This window comes from Monodelphis domestica, chromosome 7 (genome assembly GCF_027887165.1).
Source record: "Monodelphis domestica isolate mMonDom1 chromosome 7, mMonDom1.pri, whole genome shotgun sequence".
In the NCBI taxonomy this organism is placed as follows: Eukaryota; Metazoa; Chordata; class Mammalia; order Didelphimorphia; family Didelphidae; genus Monodelphis; species Monodelphis domestica.
Window position 1 is genome coordinate 68,933,435 of NC_077233.1, and position 23,018 is coordinate 68,956,452.

The following is a 23,018-nucleotide window of genomic DNA, read 5'->3' on the forward strand; positions in this document are numbered from 1 at the left end:
CTTTAGATTTATTCTCTTTATTTTAATTCTGTACACACATATATTTGCATTTGTCATCTTCTTTAAGAGAAGGAAAGCTCTTTTTTGAGTAGGGATTATTTCAGCATGTAGGTGGTATAGTAGTTAGAACACTGGATCTAAAGTCAGGAAGACCTGAGTCCGAATCCAACTTTAGACACTTAGTATCTGTGTGACCCTAGGCAAGTCACTTCCTTCTGTATTGGCCTCAATTTTTCCCTTTATAAAATGAAGTGGTTGAGCCATCTAGTTTCTGAGGGTCTTTCCAACTTCATGATCCTATAAGTCTAAGCCTCCATCTCCACTGGAAAAACAAGGAGAAATATAGAAGGCCTCCATGAGATAATTTGGGGGAGAACCTCTGAACAAACCTCAGAACTTCCTAGCAAACCTTATAAAGGCAGGTTCTACATAGCATTATGCCAAACAAGGCCACCATGTCACAATCACATCATTAATGTGTAAGCAAGAGAAGAGCAATGATGGGCAGCTGGCTGGTTCAGTGGATAGAGATCATGGCCTAGACATGGGAGGTCTTGGGTTCAAACAGGGCCTCAGACATTAACCCCAATGGCCTAGCCCTTACTGCTCTTTTGTCTTGGCACTGATCCTGAATATTGATTTTAAGACAGAAGGTAAAGGTTAAAAAGTGAGAGAGAGAAGCAGTGGGGTGCTATAGCTAGATGTCAAATTTGAACCTGAGTACAAATTCAAGTTTTGGGTGACCTTGGACAAGTCCCTTAATTTCTCTGCATCTCAGTAATCTTTCCTGTAAAATAAGGAAATTGGATTAGAAGACATCTGAGGCCCCTTCCAGCTCTCAATTTATAATCCTAAAAACTAAATTCTACTTTAGTGCCCAAATTCCGCAAGAATGCTTTTTAGCCAACTACCTATCTATATGCCTTTGTTTCCTGGGAACCTGACTGGTTCCCGTATTGATGACTCTTTTAATTTGTTTTCATTACTGGTATTAGACTTTTATGTATAAATATTGAAATAAGACTTTACACTATTAACATTCAACAAAGGTAGCCATTGGGTTAGACTCTAAAAGACTGAAAACAACAAAAAGACTCACCTCATCCTACTGCCTCCTACCTGAAGACCCTACATTGTTAAACATAACAGTTTTATCCTAACTAGAGTTCACTACTAACTAAAAAATTGCAGATGGAGAATGGAAATCAATTAATCAATCAAAAAGTATTTGTTAGGCACCTACTCTGTGCCAGACATTATGCTACACATTAGAAACACAAAGATGAAAATTAAACTAGTCTCTTCCTTCAAAGAACTTACATTTTACTGTAATGGACTCCTCCATTAGTGGGAATGCAGTGATCCTGAACAACTTGGAGGGATCTATGAGAAAAACCACTATCCACATTCAGAGGAAAATCTGTGGGAGTAGAAACACAGAAGAAAAACAACTGCTTGAATACACGGGTTGAAGGGATATGATTGGGGATGTAGACTAAATGAACATCCTGGTGCAAACACCAACAACATGGAAATAAGTTCTGATCAAGGACACATGTGATACCCAGTGGAATTGTGCATCAGATGCAGGAAGGGTGGATGGAGGGGAGGGAGGGAAATATTGTGATTATTGTAACCAAGGAATAATGTTCTAAATTGACTAAATAAATTAATTTTAAAAAACTTACATTTTATCAGGGGAAACTGTAGCTGTATAATAGATATGTAATATATACAAATATGTAGGTCAAAAGGAAATGCAATTGAAAGGAAGGATTTGATGCCCCCTGGCAAGAAGAAGGGGGATCTATTGTTGGGTTTTCTCAGCACCCCAAATGCATAAACATTAAATAGCATTTACCTACTGGAGTTTTGTCATCACCACTCTCCCTGTTCTACTGGGGAATCCCAAACCCCAGTTCAAGATTGGATTTCAAGATGACTAAGAACAGTCCATCTCTAGTTTCATTACTCTTCATCCACTTGGTTTTTCCTGTGTGGATAGTTAGCTCAAATTTTTTGGAATGACAATGGATCTCCTTTTAGATGCTTTCTATTGTTCTGGAACTTTATGCAACCAACATTACACCATCCATAAACATGGGCTTCTAGAGTACCTCACCATATAGAATGAATCCCACTTTCAGTTTGGACTCACTTGTCTACACCTTCCATAACATGGCAGAGATTTTTGTTAAAGCATTTGACTCTCTGTTTTACAACTTATCTGGTATTAATAACCAAAGATTAATAATCATTAATATCCATAGGCCAGTCAAACAAAGTTGTCTCTATTATATTCTGCAGGGAATCTTGTATGATTTTCTTGTACTTGTCATAACCTTTTTTTGGAGGGGAGTCTTTATGGTCATGTTTTCCCCCACCATATCAGGTACCTTTTCATAGCATATAAAATATATATATGTATACATATACATAAAAAAGTATATAGAATATATAAAATACATAGAAATGATATTTTGTATATAAATGATGTAGAAGCTTTATCGCTGCTTATTTGTAATAGTCTTCTTGGACACTGGAACATGGAAAGTGCCATAAGGAGCAAAGAGTCATAGATTTATAGTTGGAAATAGCTAATCATATAGAGTTTAGCCCCTTCAATTTACAGTCATGGGAACTAATGTCTAGCAAATTGCCTGAGGACACACAGCAAATTAGGGGCATAGCGGAGCCTCGAAGTGGTCTTCAGTGTCTCAGGTGGAGAGTCTTTCCATCATATGGCATGACCTTCCAGTCTTGCTCTTTTCAGACCTCCTTATAACTTTTTGTGTTTCTTTTTTTCATTGTCCTGCCTTTTACATACACATCCCCTTCATTGTGTGGGCAGTGTTTGCTTGAGTACATAGTGACATTTGGTATTTCCCAGTTAATCCTTGAATAGGTGTTATTATCAACGCTTTGTTCACAGTGGACAGACTCAGAGTATCATGCAAAGTAGGTTTCTGTTTTTTTCTCAAGTAATCAAAGCCTTTCCCTTAACTCTACACCTACCCCCAGCCATACTTTTAAAACATTTTATTTCTTTTTTTTGGTTTGTTACATTAAAATATCCAGTTAACTCCCTCCCTTTTCTCCTCCCACAAGAGAAGAAATCATTGGGCAAAAAGATATATGTATGTATAAGACTGTGTCTTAGTTATTTCTATTTATGATTTATTTTATTTTAAAAAAGGATTGGCATCAATTTCGATGGCAGTCATTTAGTCACAATAAAATCTGGCATCCGCATTTTCTGCTTTCCTTACATTAAATTTGGACCCCTCTCTGTTGCAGTGAATACAACCTTGAAAGGAAAAGTAGAACAGTCACTGCCTTGGGTTTCCCCATCTCTTCTCATTATAAAAAATGAAGCCTGGTCAAAGAAGGTCAAAATGTTCTTCTGTATGGAAGTTGAGGAGAGGGAGAGGGGCTATTTCTGGTGATGGTGTTGGGGTTTGGGAGAGGGGAATGTGACCGTAGAACCCCCCAACATGTGTGCTGGCTGGTGATTGCTCTCCACATTGCTGGTGTGTCTGAAATCTGGAGCTTGTGGCAATGCACTGTAATATTTATTCCCAGAGTGAAGTGAGGCAATGTTGGCTCACCCAGAGCCTGATTCTTTGTTGCTGTTCCCTTACCTGCCCTCAGTCATTGATGGCTTACATTTGCAGTCAACCCATTCCCTTCCAACAAGCATACTTTCCTAAGGGAGTGCTTCTGTCCAGCCACACTGAAAGCTCCCAGGGGGTGAGGAAGGTGGCACAGCGATAACACACTCTCTCAATACCCTACCCAGACCGGAGCATTCTATTCCCAAAGAGGATCCCAAAGGGGCTTATTTACAGCTGTCGATGAACCCAGCACAATCGAAGTTCCGTGTGTGTTTGTGTGTGAAAGAGAGAGCGATGGACAGAGCAGAGGCGAGAGCAGAAGCCAGGAGATTTCAGGTTCTCTAGCAATCCTCCTATTTGCCAGGAAAGAAGCCAGCTGTGCCCCGTGTGTCTATGGCAACAGCTTATGGTTTGGTCCCGGAGTGTGTGATGACATACTCAACGCTGCTATTGTCAGAGGATCTAATTACATCAGAGGCAGTGTTAGCCACATAGGTTGCCGTTCAATGGTGTTTCTTATTTAATCAATTACTAAGAGACTTGGAAATGAATTTTCCCCTTTGTCTGCTGCCCCACTGCCAATTCTAAGACTGCTGCTATTTTTTTGTTTGAAATAATAACTGATCCCCAATTGCTTCTTTTGTCTTTCTCTGCAGATGCCGTTCCTATGAAGACTGCTGTGGGTCAAGATGCTGTGTGCGGGCTCTGTCCATACAGAGGCTCTGGTATTTTTGGTAGGTCACTGCTCTAACGATTTAAGAGATTTTGCTTGTCAGCCTTTAGAGATAGCGTGGATCAAAGGTCAAGACTGGAATCTGGAAGGCCTGTGTTCAAATCCTACCTCTGATATTATCAATAAGATCTCAAACAAGTCATTTAAATTCTTTGAATTTCTGTTTCTTCCTCTATAAAATAAATGAGTGGGTGCTGCTTCCCACACATGACTGTCAGTGGATAGTCTTGATGAATTGGTGTGTCCTAAAAAAAAATTAAAAAGATCACCTAGCCTGATGGAAAGGAGCCTTCATGGTCTTAAGAAAACTGACTGAGCCTTGGATCCCAGATATAATCAATTCCTAAACCCTTATCCAGAGCTTTCCTAGCTTGATAGAACCTTCAGCACCTGATGTCCACTGACACAGTTTAAATAGAGCCCAGGGCCGCCTCCATGCCACACTGATTTCTACCAGCCAGACTTAGGGCAGATGCTATCAAAGGATTTGGTCCTAGCTCCTGAAATGCCTGAAAATGGGAAACTGATTCATATTCTCCATTAGGAACTCGACCAATTTCTGAAATGGAGCTACTGCTAAATAGCCTAAGTAGCTAGAGAAATTAGTATTCAGGAAATTAAGATACAGACTAATTTTCATCATCTTGAGTTTCAGGTCACCTGGAAATCTTTTTACACTGAATTAATTCAATTTAGCAAATATTTATTGAACACCTATTATGTATAAGACTGCTAAGCACTGATGGAGAAACTTAAATGAAGATGGCTGAATCTCTGCACTCTAGCTGTTTCCAATAATTTACAGTTTCCACAGTCTTATCTCTTTTGCCTATGAGACTTTTGCATTTTACTTTTTTGTATTTTCAAAAATAAGCATTGATTTTTCTCTCCTTCCCACCTCCCCCCAAAAAAATAAAAAAAAGAAGAAAACAAAAGTCATGTAACAGATATGCATAGCATATGCAACCAAGCAAAACGATTTCCCACATCCACCATGTCCAAAACTGTATGTCTCATTCTGCATCTTGAGTCTATCACCTCTTTGCTGGAAGTTATCTTTAGGACAGTGGTGCTGGTATCTCTCTGTCGGTATTGCTGTGTCACCATTAAAGGATTCACTCAGAAGCCAACAATGGCTGCACTTTGAGGGGGAGATGATAAAATTATAGTTCCCAAGAAAGGATAAAGCTGCATCCTTAGAGGATGTCTATTAAAGAAACAGTGCTTGATTTGCAATTAGGTGTTTTCAAGATCCATGGATCATGACTATGGGTAGAAGCGTCTCTCTCTCTCTCTCTCTCTCTCTCTCTCTCTCTCTCTCTCTCTCTCTCTCTCTCTCTCTCTCTCTCTCTCTCTCAGGATTTCCTTGGTTCTGGGAAGTAGAGAAGACAAAATAATGGTTTATTGATTGTTGCTATCTCTTTCCCACATGCCAGAGATATTTGGGTATGTCTGAGAAAGAGGAAAATAAAAGAAACTTTCTCTTACAAGGAAAATATTTTGTCAAGTACCTACAAAGATGTTGTGCAAGATAGTGGAAATAGAAAGATGGAAAAACAACATAATCCTTACCTTAATAGAGTTTACAAGAGTAGGGAATGGGTACACAGATAAATATATATGAAGTAGAATATAATAATAGCAAAGGAGACATCCAAACAAAATGCCCCAGGAAAATTAGAAGATCACTTTTAGCAGGAGGTAGGATGGGGAGAGGAGGGAAGGGGAAATATTTAAGGGAATACTTCATAGAGGAGTTGACACTTGAGCCTTGAAATAAGAGAAGGATTCCCATGGAAAGAGGCAGGGGATTCTGTATTTCAGCCTTAAGAAATGATAGCTTTTACATGAATAAAAAAGCATTTGTGAAATATTTACTACTATCAGCCTCCATGAAAAGCTCTAAGGATATAAATATAGAAGGTAAGACAGTCCCTAACCTCAAGGAGCTTCCATTCTAACAGTGGAAGACAACATATACGGAGAGTAGGGGTGGATAAGGAAAGGTGTTTTCCTCTGGAAAGTCTCAGGAAGGGTGAGTAGAGCCATAGGGCAATTGATCAATGAGCCATTTCCAAGAATAATAGTGTTGATATGATTACTTTTCCATGAGTTGAAGGAGACAAGTGTGGGAAAAGGGAATTCATGAGGTGAACTGGCATAAAGATCCTCGGAGACCAGCATGTCAGGGTTTGAGTCACACTAGAGATGGAAAGCTCGCCCCATTTGGGGACCCAGAGCCCCAGGATGGGAGCTGGAGCACTGGGACGAAGGGTGGATTGAAGCGACTGGACATGAAGTTAGAGCTAAAGATACAAAGCAGCGGGAGATAAGTGGAAATGCTTGAGGAATGGTAGCTCACTTTGCCTAAAACATATTGGGAATAATAAAGGTAGGCTGGAGCTGAATCATGGAGAGCCTCAAATTTGGGCTCAGTCTATGGGCAATGAAGACCCTCTGTTGTTTTTAAGTAGAGGAGTAAGATGGTCAGGGCTGAACTTTCAGTAACTTATTTTGGTAGCTGTATTAAGGTTAGATTGGACACACAAGTAGGCAAGGGAAGATGGAATTGGAGTTGGGTGGTAGTTATATAATGAGGAAGGGGGTAGATGTGAAGATCAACCAACAAACATTTATTTGTATTTATTAAAGCGTGCCAGGCATCCTAAGAAAAAGACATTAAAACAACCCTTGTCCTCAAGGAACTTACATATTATTACATAAAATTCAACAGAATTTGGCAACTTAGTAGATGTGAGAAATTCAAAGGAAAAGAGAAGAGTCAAAGATGACTCTGAGACGGTGAACTTAGATGACGTTGACGAATTTGGGGCAGGATCAGAGAATCATCTGCACAGGGTGGTTATTGAAGGGGATGAGATGCCCCAAAAGGTAATGGATAGTCAGGGCCACAAAAATTTATTATGGGCCCTACTATGTACCAAGCAATGTGCTAAATGCTGGGGATACAAAGGCCAAAAAATGCACCTTGGCAGAAACCTGCTCTTTAAAAGGACCATTCAAGTGAGTTAATGAAGGAGGTAAAGAAGGGGCATTTATATGGTAGGAGGAGAGGCAGAAGAGGTATCATAAAAACCCAGGAAAGAGAAGATACCTAGCAGTGACTACTTTAGTGACTTCCATCCTACTCTTACCTTTTGCCTTTCAGTCTGTCATTATTCTGCTGTTGTAGTTAAGGACTGGGTTATGCCATCACTAGAGATAAGCTTCATGGGAGTTTCTATCCCACCTCAATTTGCCAGAACTTTCCCTTCACCCATGGGCAGTAGGAAACCCCACCCCCAATCTGTGTGATCAAGGGAGGCTCCAGGAATAGAAGTGGGACCCCTCTTATTTAGTTATCCAGGTTTTTCCATCATTTGAGTAACTTTTGGTTCTCTTAATCTCCTCTCCTGACAACAGGTTCTCTTTCCTATAGGTCAGAAGTAAGTGTATTTGAGGCAAAATCATTTTAGAAACTGCCAGTACCCTGAGGGAGGGCATCTGTCATGTCTGCTTGCTGCCTTGGCCAAATGTGCTAGTTCCAGTCTCCTTTGGCCTTCCTCCTAGCCCCTGAGGTGACAGGATCCAGCTTCCCACATAGGATGGGGTGATTTCAGGCTCTGATTCCTTCTGTAATGTCGCTCTCCCACTCTGATGTCTGCTGTATCCCAGTGCATCCCAGTTAGAGCTGTTTCTTTGCTTTGGGGCGTTTTGTTCCAGCCCAATACAAGTGACCCTGGCAGTGATAACATACTGAGACCTCAATGCTAGTTGATCATAACTCCAAAAAATCAGAAAGTTTTTGAGCTGGCTGGGACCTTAGCACGCAGAGACACTGTAATACTAGCTCTGGGACTATGACCAGATGACTCAACCTCTCAAACGCTGTCCAGTCCATCAACCTACAAACATTTATTTGGCACTTAGTATGGACCAGGCAGCGGGCTCAGTGCTAGGGATGCAAGCAGAAGCAAAAGAGGCAGTCCTTGCCCTCAAGAGCTTATTTTTGAATGGGGAAAGACAACCCATAAAAAAGGAGCTGAAAACCAGGGCGGGGAGGTGGTGATGGAGAGAAGCTACACAATGCAAGGGCATGGTAGAGAAAGCCCTGGGGAAGATTCAGCAGCGCAGCCTGCAGAGGATGGATGTCTGTAAAATAGGGCTTGGCCACAATAACAGACTAGGCCTGCTTTTGAGGGACCAGAAATCTGGCAGAGAGCAAAGAAGGAGGAGGATTTGGAGGTGGGTTAATATTCTAGCTTTGCCACTTGTGTAACTTGGGTGAGTCATTTAAGCTCTGTCTACCTTGGTCCAACCTCAGTTTCCTCATTTGTAAAATGAAGTGGTTGGACTAAATGGCCTTTGGGATTCCCCGCCAGCTAGAGATGCATGATCCTATGATGCCACAAAGACGTTGGTGGGAGGGACAACTGCACCATTGCATAAAAAAAACAAAACTGATCCATTGAGGCAAAAAAGGAGGTTAATATTTGTCCATCTATCTATCTCACAGGTGTTTTATCAGGAAAGCATTTTATATACCTCAGAGTGGGATACAAATGTCAATTATCGTTCATTCATCAGGCATTTATTAAGCTTCTGATACATGCCTGATGCTGGGCTAGTCGTGAGGAATACAGATACAAAAATGAAACAGTCCATGCCCTGAAAAGGCTTTTGTTATCTGGGAAGGGAAGCAGGGAGAAAGTACATTTGTAGGAGTGATGTCTGATTCAAAGGCAGTCCAGGGGAAATCATGGTGGTCTTTTCACCACAGCAGCATCTGTTGGGCCTTTGACTCATAGGATCATACATCTAGAGCTAGAAGGAACCTCAGAGACCATCAAGGCCAGCTCCTCATTTTACAAATGAGGAAATTAATTTTGGGACTTGCCTAAGGTGATAGATATCAGAGGCAGGATTTGAATTCAGACCCTCTGACTACTGAGTCAGTAATCTTTCCTATATTGAGCCACTTTTCCTGACTGATTCATGAAGAGGGTGGCAAAACCTGGCAGAGATATTTGACTGCCTTCGATCTGTTGATCCTATAGGTTAAAGTGATCAGAAATAGAGGAACCAGATGATGGGAGTTCTTTGTAAAGAGGTTGACCAATGAGGGCAGCTAGGGGGCTCAGTGGATTGAGGGTCAGGTCTAGCAATGGGAAGTCTTGGGTTCAAATCTGAACTCAGACACTTTCTAGTTGTGTGATCCTTGGCCAGTCACTTAGCCCCTTTACTGCTCTTCTGCCTTGGAACAATGCACAGCATTGATTCTAAGAGAGAAGATAATGATTTAAAAAAAGTTATCATAAAATGTAGATGGGGCCAATTACCCCAAATCTGGGATGAGCTTATATTAGAGTTGAGAGTTGCCTCACTGGTTTTATGTCAGGATTCTTACAGGGATCAAAGGACTTGGAGTTGGAAGGAACTTTAAAGATTATCTAGTCGAGCCTCCCTCTTCTCATTTTAAAGTGAGGAAACTAGGGCCCCTGGAGGCTGTGTCCTGCCAGGGCCCCCCAGTAGTAACGAGCCGAGCAGGAATTCAAAAACAGGTCCCCCGACTTGAATCTTTTTTGTACTTTGTGATACCAACATTGAACACAGATGTGCCCTGCAGACAGGAAGACCTCTTAGAAATTCAGCAAGTATACAAGACCAGTAAATACTTATGAGGTATTTACTATGCACTGAGAAGCATAAAGTGGTTCTTGTTCCCAACAAGCTGGCAATCTAATGGGAGAAGACATAAAAACACAAAAAAGAAGTTGATAAGCTAAGAAGGGGGACGTGGAAATAGAGGATGTCTGGCAGTGGGGCATGATGAAGTCCCACAGCCAGGTGGGAAATGATGAGGTGCTGATCTCTGCTCTTTCCTTGACTAGAAGATCTTAGAAGAATGTTCCAATGGCTACCTCGTACCCTCTCCAAGCAGAGGGAGAGAGGAGTCCTGGGGTAGGGTATACAGAGGAGGTGTGAATGTCAGAGCCCAGAGCATAGCAAGTATTGGCTTGTTTCCTGTTGGCGTTGGATCTGTTTCCGGTTGGCGTTGGACAAGGACCACTAATTTAGCTACCTACAAACATGGCAACAGACAAACCAGATGTAGTAAAGTAATGTCTATGGAACTGTCATGAAGATGCCCTGCGGTCCTTGAAGACAATGATGATTGATTGATTGATTGATTGATTATTGATATCCTATTCCTCCTCTTCACTTATCTCACCAACCACTCTTAGCCCACATCAGAGAACTTCCCTCCTGGGGCCCCACTCCCTTGATCGATGGCTCCTCAGGACACTGTTTTAGGAAAGGGCATTCCCTCTTCTCTGGCCAGGCTCCTCAACCACCCCTTCAGGGCATGTACTCTCCCACTCCTCCCAGTTCTGCCCTTGCCTTGCTTTTGGCTTTTCCACTTACCACCCTACATTTCTACCTATATTCCTATCACTTTCCTGCAGCCGTAACCTCCTTAAAGCGAAAGACAACTTTGGCTTTCTATTTGTATCCTTGGTGCCTAGCATAGCACTTGGCACATTAAAAAAAAAGCTTACTGAAAGCCTTTTCATTCACTTATACTGGGGACTTTTCTCACAGCAACTTTGCAAAGTGGGCAGTATAATTACAAACATCCTCAACTGACAGATGAGGAAGTTGAGGCTCAGAAAGGTTAAGGGATTTGACCACAGTCACAGAGGTTAGTCGTGTTAAAGCCAAATTCAAACTGAGCTTTTCTGACTCCCAAACTCTCTTTCCAATACCCCCAGCGATCCCAGGATGCCACAGCTGCCACTGCCACGGCCACCCCCCCCCCAGCCAGGAAAGTACCCCCTGATTCCTCTTATTCCCAAGACACAGTGTCCCTTTGGTCTCAGTACCATTAGAGCTGGTCATCTTTGTGGGCTGCTCCCACACCAGTTATATATACTAAACATACTCAGCCTTTGCCCAAAATTGGCCCGAAAAACCTTTGCTAATCCGGGGCAATGGCTACCATGGCGGCCTTTGAGCCTCAGTTCTGGGCAGCACCCCCTTTAACTGTCCAGGAAATTCTCTGGCTTCCCTTTAAGGAGGTCCTCCTTTGATTCAAATCCAGAAAGCAGGAGGGAGACGTGCCACCCTTGGTTAGAAGACGCAGCTCCCATCTGATGGAAGTAGACCCATTTATTGGGAAGGAGAACAAAGGGCTGGCCTCACCTGCACGCTGGATCACAAAGTACAATAGCCTGACAGAAAAGGTACACTGGCTCCTCTAGATTCTGGGAAGGCCTCCAAGACAGGACTAACAATGAAAAGGAATATCTCACAAACAATCTCCCCCATAACTCACAGCACATCAAAGAGTGATCGCTTCTTATTAAGCTCCCCCTGCCCTCCTCTCAAACCTCCCTTATCTCTTCCTTCCCTCCCATTTTTCATCTTCGAATTCTCCTTCCCTCCATCCACTTCTTTTTCTAATGCACTGCTCAGGCCTCTCGCCTCGTCAGCCCTATCTGCTGACGAGCATCTCAGCCCAGTAACTCTCTCTGTCTCCGTGCTTGCTAGCTGGCCCTGTCTCCAGCCTGCCATCTCCTTCTCTTCTAAAGGATTCGGTTGAAGACACCCCCAAGCAAGCCTTAGCATGAATGTCCTCAGTTCCCACATCCAGTGGATGTGACTGTGTCTTGTTTCGCCTCTGGGGCATGGAGGGATGCCATGTGAAAGAGGAGAAACTGAAGTAAGGCGGGGCTTAGATGGAGGAAAGAACCCTCGTTGGATATCGTGGGATGGAAGATTCAGAGCTGGAAGGGCCCGGAGAGGCCACCAGCTTCCTTTATTTTGCTGAGGAGGAGGCCAAGGCTTAAAGGAACTTGCCCAAGGTCGCCGACCAGGAAGCAGGGGGCAGAACTGAGATTTAGATCCAGATCCTCCCAACTACACAACTCCAAGGCCCCTTCTCCGCCACCGATTCCATTTGGGAGGTCTCAGCCCTGTGAATGTCAAGCAGAAGCATTGATAACAGGGGCAGCTGGGTGGCTCAGTGGATTGAGAGTCAGGCCTAGAGATGGAAGGTCCTAGGTTCAAATCTGGCCTCAGACACTGTTACAAGGGAATCACTTTAAAAGACTGATATATATTAATTTAAGGTCGCCAAGGAATTCAGCTATGTAATTCCTAAATGAAAAACTCAAGTCAGACGTCAGCCTTTTTTGGAGTTTAATTACAATAAGAGCAAGAAAGGAATTAGAGATAGAGAGAGAGATAAATGGAGAGAAGGGAATAGGGCTTAAATACCCCTTCTGTTTAGGCTGGGCCAAAAGGCCCAAGCCCTTAGATAGCTGGGGCAAAGAAAAGAGATCAGTCCCTATCACTCACGTGACCAAAATGGAGAAACAGTCTCAGAGGCCCCCACCTTCAGCTTCCTTCAGCGCAAGCTTCTCCGAGTCCACTGCAATCACCCCGACCAAACTCCTCCCTCCCCTCAAGTCTCCAGACCCTCCTATCTTTAAGGAAACCATCCAAGTTCCTCCTCTCAGTTCTCCCATCTACCAATCACTGTTCATCAATTTCCCTGTGCCAATGGAGGCTCTAGCTTAACCCAGGACCGCCCAGAGGTTTCTGGCTTTTGCACATGTCTGTTGAAGGTCATATTTTTAAATGATTAAATCTTTGATCTAGGCTGCAGCCCTTACTCAATCCTGTTAGGACTGAATAGGGTGGAGATTTATTCCAAGTATCTCCATTGTATCAATTCTAAAATCAATCATGATTCAAAGAAATTCCTGTTCTATGCTTAAGCATAGGTCAAAGTCCTTTCCATTGTTCAGCAAAAGGTTTCTGTCCTAAAGTAATCTGAAGAAGGGAAGAGAAGGAACCTCCCATGCCAATGGGGTTCCCATTCCAATAGACTATCAGTAAGAAATTTTCCAAGTATGAAATATCCCAATGGTGAAATTTCCAACATTTATAAGTCTAAGGAATTTAAGGTTTACAACACTTCCCAGCTGTGTGACCCTGGGCAAGTCACTTGACCCCCATTGCCTAGCCCTTACCACTCTTCTGCCTTGGAGCCAATACACAGTATTGATTCCAAGATGGAAGGTAAGGGTTTAAAAAAAAAAAAGAAGTATTGATAACGAATGAAAGGGAAATGAAGGAGTTTGGTCAAACAGATTCTACTCTCCCTTCTAGCTCCACATCTATTAGGTCAACATGATGATTACACAGCTAACATAATAATGTATTATATAATAATACCGTGTTGTCGTTGTTGAGTCATTCAGAGATATCAATCTCTTTGTGATCCCATGAACCATAGCTATTCATAGGGTTTTCTTGGCTAGGATACTGGAGGGATTTGCCATTTGCTTCTTTTAATGAATCATTTAATTGTTGGAATTAATTTGTATTATATCAATATACTATATTGATTATTCAATTAATAACATTTAATTATTGAATTAATTTGTGAAGCAAGTTTCCCCCTAACAACTCTGGAAGGAGATGGTATGAACATTATTAGCCCCATTTTACAGAAAATGAAACTGAGAGACTCAGAGCACTTGCCCATATTCAAATAACTACGGAATGTCAAAAACTGGACCCCAACTCTGGTCTTCTGACTTCAGGAGCAGCGCCGGTAACTACCACGTTTCTGGATCTCTGCTGTCACCTGAGCAGAAATCACCAGCTGCTCTAATCCTTACTCAGGTGTTACATTTTTCTCAGACTAGCCCAGTATCTCATACAACTTATCACCGAGTCCCCTCTAGGGAGGTGAGGCTTTAAAGGAATAGCAGTGACATTCTGAGATCCGGGTGCCTTATCAGTGGGATTCACATCCCTGGATTGTATAAAAGAGGGCAGATCAGAAGACAGAGTGAAATAACACATTAGGTTTTGGTGGAATATCCTGAAAGCCATTCTCCAGCCACGGATCCATGGTGGCCTGTGGCTGCTCCACCCCTTGACTAGGACCCACAGATTTGTGATGAAAATTCCCATGCAGTTTGGTGATTTCCATTTGACTCCATCAGAACTTTTCTACAAAGGGGTTCCCCCCTCCCACTTCTTTGTTGCTGTTTTCTTTAGTTCTTATATCTTCTTTAGAGTAGATAGCTGCTCCAGAACATGATGGAGGCCCATGGTGGGACCCACATATTGCAAAGTACCCACGAATTGAGATGATTTGGGAATGCGTCTGGTTCTTGAGAATATTTCACATCACTGCAGTCTAACTTGGAAGAGCCAAAGCTAGGGATGAGAATGCTTTAAATTTCCATTGTGCTTTGACATTTACAAATGACCCAATGAAGCAGAGAGTGCAAGATTTCTAAGCCCCTGTTTTTCACATGAAAAAAACTGAGGTACTATAATTTGCCCATGATTATACAGCTAGGAAATGACAGAGTTCAGACAGGAACATGGGACTTTCACTTCAGTCTTGTGCTTTTCCCACCAAACTATGGTGCATTGGTTTAATTCTATCCATGCTGGGAAACTGCCTGCTATGGTTTTTTTCTTCTGATCCTTTGTTTCCTGATGATTATTAGGATTAGAAGATAAGGCAAAGAACTGCTCAGGAAGACCTAGTTTCAAATTCTATCTCAGACACTTAAGACCTACATGACCCTAGACAAAGCACTTCACCCCTGCCTCAGTTTATTCATTCATAAAATGAGAGATTGGACTATGGTTTCTTTTTTATTTTTAAGGAATTAGAAATCTTTTACTTTTATTTTTTAAAACCTTTACCTTCCTATTATTTCTAAGGTAGTAGAATGATAAGAGCTAGGCAAGGAAGGTTAAGTGACTTGACCAGGGTCACACAGCTAGGGAGTGTCTGTGACCAAATTTGGGCCCCAAGCCTTTCATCTCTATCCCTGGCTCTCAATTCACTGGCCACCTAGGTGGCCCCTGAAAAGCTTTTATTTAAAAAAAAAATAACCCTTTATTTTCCCCAATTACATGTCAAAACAACTTATAACATTGATTTTTTTTTTTTACATTTTGAATTCCAAATTTTCTCCTTCCTTCCCCCTCACTCCCTATTATGTTTTGGTCTTCAGTCATACTCCATCAGTTCTTTCTCTGAAAGCAGATGGCATTTTTCATCAGGAGTCTCTGGAATTGTCTTGGATCACTGTATTGCTGAGAATAAATAGGCCATTCACAGTTGTTCATCAAAAAATATTCTGTTACTATATATAATATTCTGGTTCTATTCACTTAATTTTGCAGCAGTTCATGTAAGTCTTTCCAGATTTTTCTGAAGTGATCCTGCTCATCATTACTTATGGCACAATAGTATTCCATTATAATCTTACACCACAATTTATTCAGCCATTCCCCAACTGATGGACAACCACTCAATGTCTAATTCTTTGCTACCACAAAAAGCTGCAAGAAATGTTTCTGTACAGATAGATCCATTTCTCCCTTAGTTTTAAAAAAATCTCTTTGGAATACAGAACTAGTAGTGAATCAAAGGGTCTTGCATAGTTTTGTAGCCCTTTGGGTATAGTTCCAAATTGCTCTCCATAATGGTTGTATCAGATCACAACTCCACCAATAATGCATTAGTTGATCTAACCCTTCCTTTCCAGCTCTAACTATGATCCCATGCCCCAATTTCTGAGGTGTTTTGTAGCAATGAATGCTAAATATCAATATGTATTTAAATAACACATATTTATAATTTCAGATAATCAATTAAAATCATTGTTTCTAAATAAAAAGGGCCTTTACTTTTCTCAATAAAGGAGCTTTCCCCTTAAGAGGTGAGGCAAGGCAGAGAGAAATGTGGGCAGTTATATTCATTGACCTTTGTAACTGTAGAATGGAAAGTTGGGTAGGCAACAAGACTGATTTGTTTTAGAGAATAGTGAATCCAAGCATGGCATGATAAATGTGCTCTCATATTTTGATTATTTAAAATCTATGGGCTTACCAACTACCTCAGTTGATGTCTTGGTTAATTTTGCTGAACTAGTTTTTTTAATCTCTCTTCCTCTTTTTGTTATTGGGGAGAGGCAGGGATATATTTAGCAATGAAGCTGATATGAAGGCAAAAGATATAAATAATAGTTTTGTTTTCTTTTAAATCTTAAAACTGAGGGTCAAGGGAAAAGATGAGAGAATTTATCGCTAGTCATTTCTTTTAAGTCCTGCCATCCTCTTGCCATTTAAGTTTGTGCTCATGTCAGAACTTCTCAATTGGGCTGATGACATTAGTCCAGAGGCCAGATGAATGGGCAGAGAAGTCTGGCTTAGTATTCCCAAGCCAGGCAAAGTTCATCACATAATGTTGCCTAGCAACCCCTGCTCTAGATCCCAAGGATCAAGAACACCTCGGAACCTGGGCATTGCCCTACATGTTTTCTTGGGACAAGACAGTACAACCGCTAAGAATAAAACACTATGAGTCTGCCAGGATTCTGGATCCCCTATACCCCTCTTCTCCAAAGGTAGTGTTTCTGATAGATTGTGTCGACAATGCGTGTATCCCCAGAAAATTCAGTGGTGGAGCAAAGAGACTTTGTGAGGGACTGCGAGCTTGAGCTTTCAGGAGCATCCTAGGTCTCACCTTTCCAGCGTCACCTGCCTCCCCCAACTCCAACCCAGATCCCATGCCAACGCCTATTTTTTGTCTTCTTACTTCAGGTTTCTACTGATGATGGGCGTTCTCTTCTGCTGTGGAGCTGGCTTCTTCATCCGCAGGAGGATGTACCCTCCACCACTAGTTGAAGAACCAACATTTAATGTGTCCTACACCAGGCAGCCCGCCAACTCAACAGCAGGTCAGCTGACAATTGTTTCTATCAGAATCCCTTTAAGCGTGTACATTTCATCTTGTGTGACATCAGTAGGGCTCGTAAATGGAGGATGTTGTTGCAGAACATACACACACACAGAGAACAAAAATAAATTCAAACTTCATATTTTGAATTCCCTGGCAGGTAATAGTTGGAATATAATTTCAAGCTTCACGTTGGAAAGATTTGTTTTTGACAGTTCACACAAACTTGGTTTAACATTTTTAGAATCTGTGAGAAAGATGGTTTACTCTTCCTTCTACCCTTGAAGTCATTTATCTTTTATGTGCCAGACACTGGGCTAATTGTTAAAGCTACAAAGAAGGTAAAATACAGACCCTGCTCTCAAGGAACTGAGTGTCATATGGGGAGAAAACATGGGAAGGACTGTGTAAAAATAAAATTTTTTAAATTATTACACAAATGCAGGATTAATGGAGGATAATAAGCAGAGGAATTGGGATCAGGAAAGACTTCTTTTAGAAGGTAGGATTTTAGCTGGCATTTGATGAAGGAAACCAGGGAGGGCAGGACAAAGAGGTGAGAAGGGTCAGACAGGAGAGGCAGCCAGAGTCAGGAGATGGAGTGTTGTGAAAGGAACAGCAATGAAGCTAGTGTCATCAGAAAGGACAAAGGGTGATGGCCTCTACTGACCTGTGAATGTGAATTTACATGCGATGCAGAGAATGTTTATTGGAACTCAATTCATTTACATTCTCTGTCTGTGGAACTTTCTGGTGGTATGTCTGTGACATGATTCTCCCACTGGAACTATAGGTCAATTGGGTCCTTCAAGTAAAAGGAAATGTTGGGAAACCATGTGGATATATAAGCAAGCATAGATTTAGTTGTCCATTCATTCATTCATTCATTCATTCATTCATTCATTCATTCATTCATTCATTTATTTAGGCACATTTATAGTTCTTAATGCTCCAAGCCACTCTGTTGACTAAGTTATAGAGGCAGCTCCATAGCACAGTGGATAGACTCCAGACCTGGCATCAGGGTGATCTGGGCTTAAATCTGGCCTCAAATCTGGCCTCAGACATTTCCTAGCTTTGTGACTGAACAAGTCACTTAATCCCAATTGTCTGACCCTTACCACTCTTCCACCTTAGAACAGCTACTTAGTACCTGTCCTAAAGGCAGAGATAAGAGTTTTATTTACATGTATGTTGTATAACCACATTTCCAGGTAACCTAGCTTCTCCTCCCTTCATTGATCTTTTCATGTTGCTAGGTCCATTCCACTGCTCAAGGCAGATTCTAGTATTGCTTTTAAGACAGAAGATAAGCATTAAAAAAAAAAGGACCAAGTAATAATTGCTGATCAACATTGATGGAGAGAATTCCCACAATAGGAGTTCTTGACACTGATTGAATTACAGATCTAGATCCCATCTCCCCCATCTAAAAAATAAATCCCACATAAAGTTTGTACAAAAGTTGACACCAAGAGGAAGATAAATTGCATGTTCTAGGCCATGTGAATGTCCATTCTGCTGGAGAACTTGAATAAGATGTTGGTGTCATCATCCAGCTCTTCAGAACTTGGGGATAATCTTTGGCTCTTCTTACCTTCACTTCTCATCTCAAGTAGTCAATAATTCTATCAATCCCACTTCTATGAAGCCTACTGAATACATTCCTTTCTATTTTCCTGCCCCCCAATATCGCCTACCATTACCCAAGGCCACTATCCAGCCCCAACTGTTTCAGTATCCTCTTTCAGTATGCCTTCCTCAACTGTCTCCACCATCCAGTCTGTTCTTCATAATCCAGTCGAATGGAAATCTCTCCTGGGTGGGGTCTATTAAACTGTTTTCTCTTCACATTGCTAGGAAGCACAGATTTCTACCAGCCAGTACTACCCCAGTCTAAACCACGAACATGTGATAAACATGCATTCATCTTTTACATAAGCACATTTCCAGGTAACCTAGCTCCTGCCCTCAACTGATTTTGCCAGGAAGTATTTCTTATTTCTCTCCTGGATTAGGATAGATAATTGGTTAAAATGGAGTTAGTGGCCTTGCCATTTATTCCTTACCCTAACATTTTAAATCCCTCCCCAGTCCCATCCTGAAGGCTGGTTCTAAACTAATTTTTCATCCATATTCATTATTCTAGTTCTCCAGCCAAACAGGAGTATCCAAATTTCTCCAAACATGCCTTGTAGTTTCCAACTTCCTTCCTCTTACCTACTACATTTATTAGCAAGATGCCTCTGGGGAAAATCACTTAATCTCTGTTTTCTTAACTATAAAATGGGAACAATAAGAGCACCTCTCCTATAGGATTGCCATTGAGACTTAAATGAAATGATATTTGTAAGGCACTACTTCATATAGTAGGGTCCTATATTAATGATGCTTATTCCCTTTCCCCTTTACTCATTCTTTGTGTCTAAAAATGCCCTCTTCCTAGTCTCAGCTCTTCTTGTTGACATCCTTGGGGACACATCAAGGACCCTCTCTGGAACCTTTCCTGATCTTCCCAGATGGAAGGGATGCCTCACTTACCTGTGCTCATAGCTTATTATATTCCTGAATCTGCATCTCCACCTACTGGACTAATAACTCCTTGAGGGCAATAATCATAGCATGATTGCCTTTGTATCTCCTCAAGTGCCTACCATCATGCATTGCACATAATAAGAAATTACTAAATTTGGTGAATGGAGATTGAATTCATCACACCTCATCTAGAAAACTGGCATAATTTAAATTTTTTTTCATTTTAATTTAAAAAATTAAAAAAATTTTTAAAAAGGTTCTTTGTAGGAATAGCCAAAGGAATTGGTTGGTGTATAGAAACTCAGAATTGGAAGGGACCTCAGCAGTTATCTAGTTCAACCTCTAGCTTAGTATTGATCCTCTCCACAACATTCCTTATACCTTCCACAGAGTTGAACTGAACTGGAGAATGCAAACTGAATTGGGAACCTCTCTGGTTCTATCTGGGGGCCCAGTGGATAGAGTGCTGGGCCTAGAGTCAGGAAGATGTCTCTTCCCAAGTTCAAATCTGACATTTACTAGTTGGGAGACACTGGATAAGTCACTTAAATCTGTTTGCCTCCATTCCTCATCCGTAAAATGAGCTGTAGAAAGAAATGGGAAAGTATTCCAGGATCTTTGCCAAGAAAACACAAAATGGAGTCACAAAGAATCAGAAAAGACTGAAGAATAACTGATTCCATATACTTAAGGTTGCATTTTCACATTATTCTTCTGTCCTGGTGAAAGGCCCCATGACTTAGTGAACAGAGACTTAGCCTGAAAGCCTGAATTTGAACTCCCTTTTGACACATACTACAAATCATTTACCCCCTCCGTGCCCTAGGCAACTCTATTATTTTAGGTCACAGAGAAGGTGGCAACTTCCATTGGTAGAGGGACTATCCTTGTCTAGGAATCACTGTATCCTTGAAGCCATAGGTCTAGCCCCTCTCCTAATGGGAAGTCGTTCACTCTGAAGTCACAGTTGGGAAGAGGGTGCTGATGATATATACAGAGAAGGGGAGTATCTATGTCCCTCATCTCCCTTTGACTCTTCCCATCCTTCCCTGCCTCAGCTCCCTTTGCTGCATGATTCTCATGTATTCTTCTTTCTCATCTTTATTCCTTGGCAAGACCTGGGCATTCAGTGATGGCCTCAACCATTTTCCCCATTATACAAGAAGAGATACCAGGTGTAAAAGAACGAGTATTGAATATGGAGTTAGAGGACCTTGGTTGGTTGGTTGGTTGTAATGCTTACTAGCTCTGTGAGCTCTGGAAAGTTGCCCCAATTTTTGGAGCCTCAGTTCCTCATCTGTAAAGTAGGAAGTCATACTATTTGGTTCCTTCCAACTATATCTGCCATCTTGTGAATTTTAAGCTGTAATTATACCTGGGATCCTGTCTAACACCACTACCAAGGAATCAGAATATCCAGTATCTGTGCACCATGTTTGGATGATTCTCAGAGTGTGTCAGGAAGATAACTGTGTCATCTGGGTTGACTGTGGTGAATAAATTGTGCAAACTAGGGTGGTGCCCCAAGGTCTGGTGAAGTGTATAAAAATTGGGGGAAGAACTCATCACTCAAAGGGGAATTTTTAGTGTGTCTTGGCCAAGTGATAGAGCTCCAAATAGATATCTGTCTAGTTTTCATGCTTGAAATGGATCCATGCAAATTAGGATATGGTCTAAATGTCCATTGGCTTCTTGCTTCCAAGATCAAATCTAAAATGTTCTTCTTTTTGGCATTCAAATCCTTTTCATAATCCAGCCCCTCCTACCTTTTCATTCTTTTATTTCTTTTTAGGTTAAACAAAAACCTTTTGTTTAGAATCTATACTAAGTGTCAGTTCCAAGGCAGAGAGTGGTAAGGGCTAGGCAATTGGTGTTAAGTGACTTGTTCAGAGTCATATAGCTAGGAAGTGTCTGAATCCAGATTTGAATCCAGGACCTCCCAACTCCAGGCCTAGTTCTCTATCCACCAAGTCACCTACCTACCCTTCAGGCTCTCTTTTTTAATTATCTATATATTCTTAGGTAAGTCATTCACTTTTCCTGGCCCTGGTTTCTCCACCTGCAAAATACAAAAATTGGATTAGATGCTTAAATACCCTGCCAGTTAGGGATACTTTGATTACTTAGAAGTATTTCCTTAGCACTGACCATGAACAAGTCACTGTCCTAGGCACTGAAGGGCATAGCAAGAGAAGTGGGAAAGGGAATTTTTATTCACTTTGTCTATTTTAAGTTAATCAATCAAGAAGTTAAAGTATCCTTACTTAACACTTAGTAAGTCACTAATAAAGTTCACGCCCTAACATGCCACAAGCATTGCCCTCCCCTGGCCAGTGCTAGGCAAATTGAAAGACTGTGATTGATTCCTGAGATGTGACAAGGAGATATGATGGGTGAAGAAAACTGTATTTAAGCTGGAGCCTGAGAGAGGTTTGCTCTCTTCATGCTTGGCTCTTTATTCTTTGATTCTTAGCTCTTCGTTCTTGGGCTTTTTCTTGGTGGCCTTTAGCCTAGGGAGTGTGAGCTCTGCTGGGATTCTTGGTGGTCTTAGCCTCATGTGTGCTGAAGGTTCTGGGAAGTTTTTCAGAGTCTTTGGCTCTTCAGATTTTGGCTTCCTGATCCAGACTTTGGATTCTGGTGAGATTCGCATTCAGATTCATGTTCATGGTTTGGAGGCTTTAGGATTAGGACTTAGGATATTTTTAGCTAGGTTATATTTTCTACCTCCTTCCTATATTTCCCACTTTAATATCTCAACCTTGCTGTAAATAAAGCTACTAAGAATCTACTGCCTCATAGTTTAATTTTAACTTTTATAAATGGCGACCACAATTCTTTTTTAAACCATTATTATTTTTGTCAAACCAAATTTTTAATTATTACATTTGGCATCCAATTTTAATTTATTATGGAAGTAAGACACATTTCTTCTACTTAATTATTAAATCCTTGAGGAAACCAGATACATGGTTAGCCATAATACAAAGAAGATGTGACAAGTATTATAGGAGAACTACAAAGTATTGTTTGATGCAGGAAGTCCTTATCAGGGAGTCCTCAATAATTTTTAAGAATGTAAAGGGATCCTGACACCAAAAAGTTTGAGAACAGCCTCTGCCCTGGAAGGATGTCCATGGAGAGGAGAAATTGTGTGTCTCTGAACTACTGGAGCCACATTGCCACTCTCCAGGAGAATCTTGGTTCTCTTCTCTCACTCAACTCATGCTGGCACACTCTCTGTTCCCTCTATTATGATCACCCACCTGAACAAACCTGGTTGTTTAAATCACTGTTCTCTTCTCCCATATGCTGTTGAATGCAAGCCTGTTGTGAAGGATCCAGAAGGCCAACT

General features: G+C 41.4%; 1 protein-coding gene across 2 annotated transcripts in view; it reads left to right on the top strand.

The window, feature by feature from the left end:
- The window catches only part of VOPP1 (VOPP1 WW domain binding protein), a 194,692-nt gene that overhangs the window by 148,590 nt on the left and 23,084 nt on the right, over positions 1 to 23,018 (top strand). Inside the window, exons 3-4 of one of the 2 annotated variants that reach the window (XM_007500381.3) lie at positions 4,271 to 4,348; positions 16,996 to 17,132. In XM_007500381.3, coding sequence (XP_007500443.1) covers positions 4,271 to 4,348; positions 16,996 to 17,132 — 215 coding nt within the window. Of the gene's footprint in view, positions 1 to 4,270; positions 4,349 to 16,646; positions 16,800 to 16,995; positions 17,133 to 23,018 lie in introns of those variants that run through there. The other variant, XM_016424558.2, reaches the window with a different exon arrangement.